Source organism: Cynara cardunculus, assembly GCF_001531365.2.
Source record: "Cynara cardunculus var. scolymus isolate 2C chromosome LG 12, CcrdV1, whole genome shotgun sequence".
NCBI lineage: Eukaryota > Viridiplantae > Streptophyta > Magnoliopsida > Asterales > Asteraceae > Cynara > Cynara cardunculus.
Window position 1 is genome coordinate 6,284,371 of NC_037539.1, and position 1,556 is coordinate 6,285,926.

Consider the following 1,556-nt stretch of genomic DNA (forward strand, 5'->3'; position numbering starts at 1 on the left):
GTCCTCCGTCGGTTACGGGCCGGGCCGGGCCCATTTGGCCATCTCTATCGTCAAGTTAACTTTATAATGATATGTTTTTTATAAGAAATATTATTTTATTATTATTTAATAAATTAAATAAATCAGTTAAAATATATAAACAACTTATTATGGATAAATTGGTTATTTTATTTGTTCTATCTAGTTTTGTTTTACCAAACGTTGAATAATTGTTTTGTCCAATTCTGTTTGGATACCAAATGCACCATTATGAAACACTATATATATCTATTGCAAAACTTTTAGTAAGTTGGGGGGTTTTCCACGGAAACAACTTCATTGCCCTTGGGTTCGTTTTGTTTGGTTTAGTTTATATCTGTCTTTGCGTACTTCAAGAAATCAAATTTTTAAGTCGGTATTAACGTATTACTCTTATTCATGATGATCACAGAAGTAACGGGAAAAGCAATCGAAGAAACTGCAGTTACCGTATTGAGACTCTACCAAGACCGAAAAACCAGGTGCTCGATGCCACGAATCTCGAAACGTTACTAGAAACATAAATAACCATTTCTTCTCAAAATATCGAAGGGGAATGGAAAGTCTTTCTTGGCAAATCCATTCAAGATAAACTCCTTTTTTTGTATGTATACTCATAGAATAATATGAATCTGGATAAAACATGAGTAGTTATTTGTACAGTGTTTGATGATAACAGTATAGAATGAGACAAAAATGCTAAATGGATCGAGTCGTCCCTAGAGCGTTCTTTTGATGAGAGTTTTGGTTCTTATTTGTTTGATTGTTTTTTACAGACCATCTCCACCGGGGACGCCATATACCAAATTTGACAGTAAATCACTTTTGGAAACGTTATTTTGAGTAGTGTTTTAACAAGTTTAGAGACTTTTGACATTTTCTCAATTTTCCGTTTACATTTTCTCGCTTTCTTGTTTGTCACCTCCTTTTAGGTCAGTGTTGCATTGTCATTTTATCAGATAAATCTTACCAAACATTACTAACAGTCTGTTTATCTTAATGGGACTTGTAGCTTATTCGGTTAGATATCCATGACTGTTTGATAATAGCTTAATGATATATAAAGTAACTTATTCAATAAGCTTCTAGCAAGAAACTCTATGTAGAAAGTCAATTTTTTTTCCTAAACTTACCCCCAAATTAAAAAACACGCTCCTTTCATTTATAAAAATTAAAAAATATTTTTGACAAAAATTAAAAAATAAGTGAAATCTGGATATAAATCCTTGGGAAAATTGCACCAAAATGGAACCAACTTTCACCTGATTCCTATTTTGGGGAACCAACTTTCAAAATCGTCATTTTGGGGAACCAACTTTCACCTGATTCCTATTTTGGGGAACCAACTTTCAAAATCGTCATTTTGGGGAACCAACTTTCACTTGATTTTTATTTTGGGGAACCAACTTTCAAAATCGTCATTTTGGGGAACCAACTTTCACTTGATTTTTATTTTGGGGAACCAACTTTCACTTGATTTTTATTTTGGGGAACAAACTTTCATCTGATTCCTATTTTGGGGAACCAACTTTCATTTG

At 32.7% G+C, this 1,556-nt stretch overlaps 1 protein-coding gene across 1 annotated transcript in view; it reads left to right on the plus strand.

Moving 5' to 3' along the window:
• The window catches only part of LOC112522825 (probable pyruvate, phosphate dikinase regulatory protein, chloroplastic), a 5,402-nt gene extending 4,652 nt beyond the window's left edge, over positions 1-750 (plus strand). Inside the window, exon 3 of the mRNA XM_025132137.1 lies at positions 431-750. Within this exon, the coding sequence (XP_024987905.1) occupies positions 431-534 (104 nt within the window). The 3' untranslated portion in view covers positions 535-750. The remainder of the gene's footprint in view (positions 1-430) is intronic.
• Positions 751-1,556: the final 806 nt, after the last annotated feature.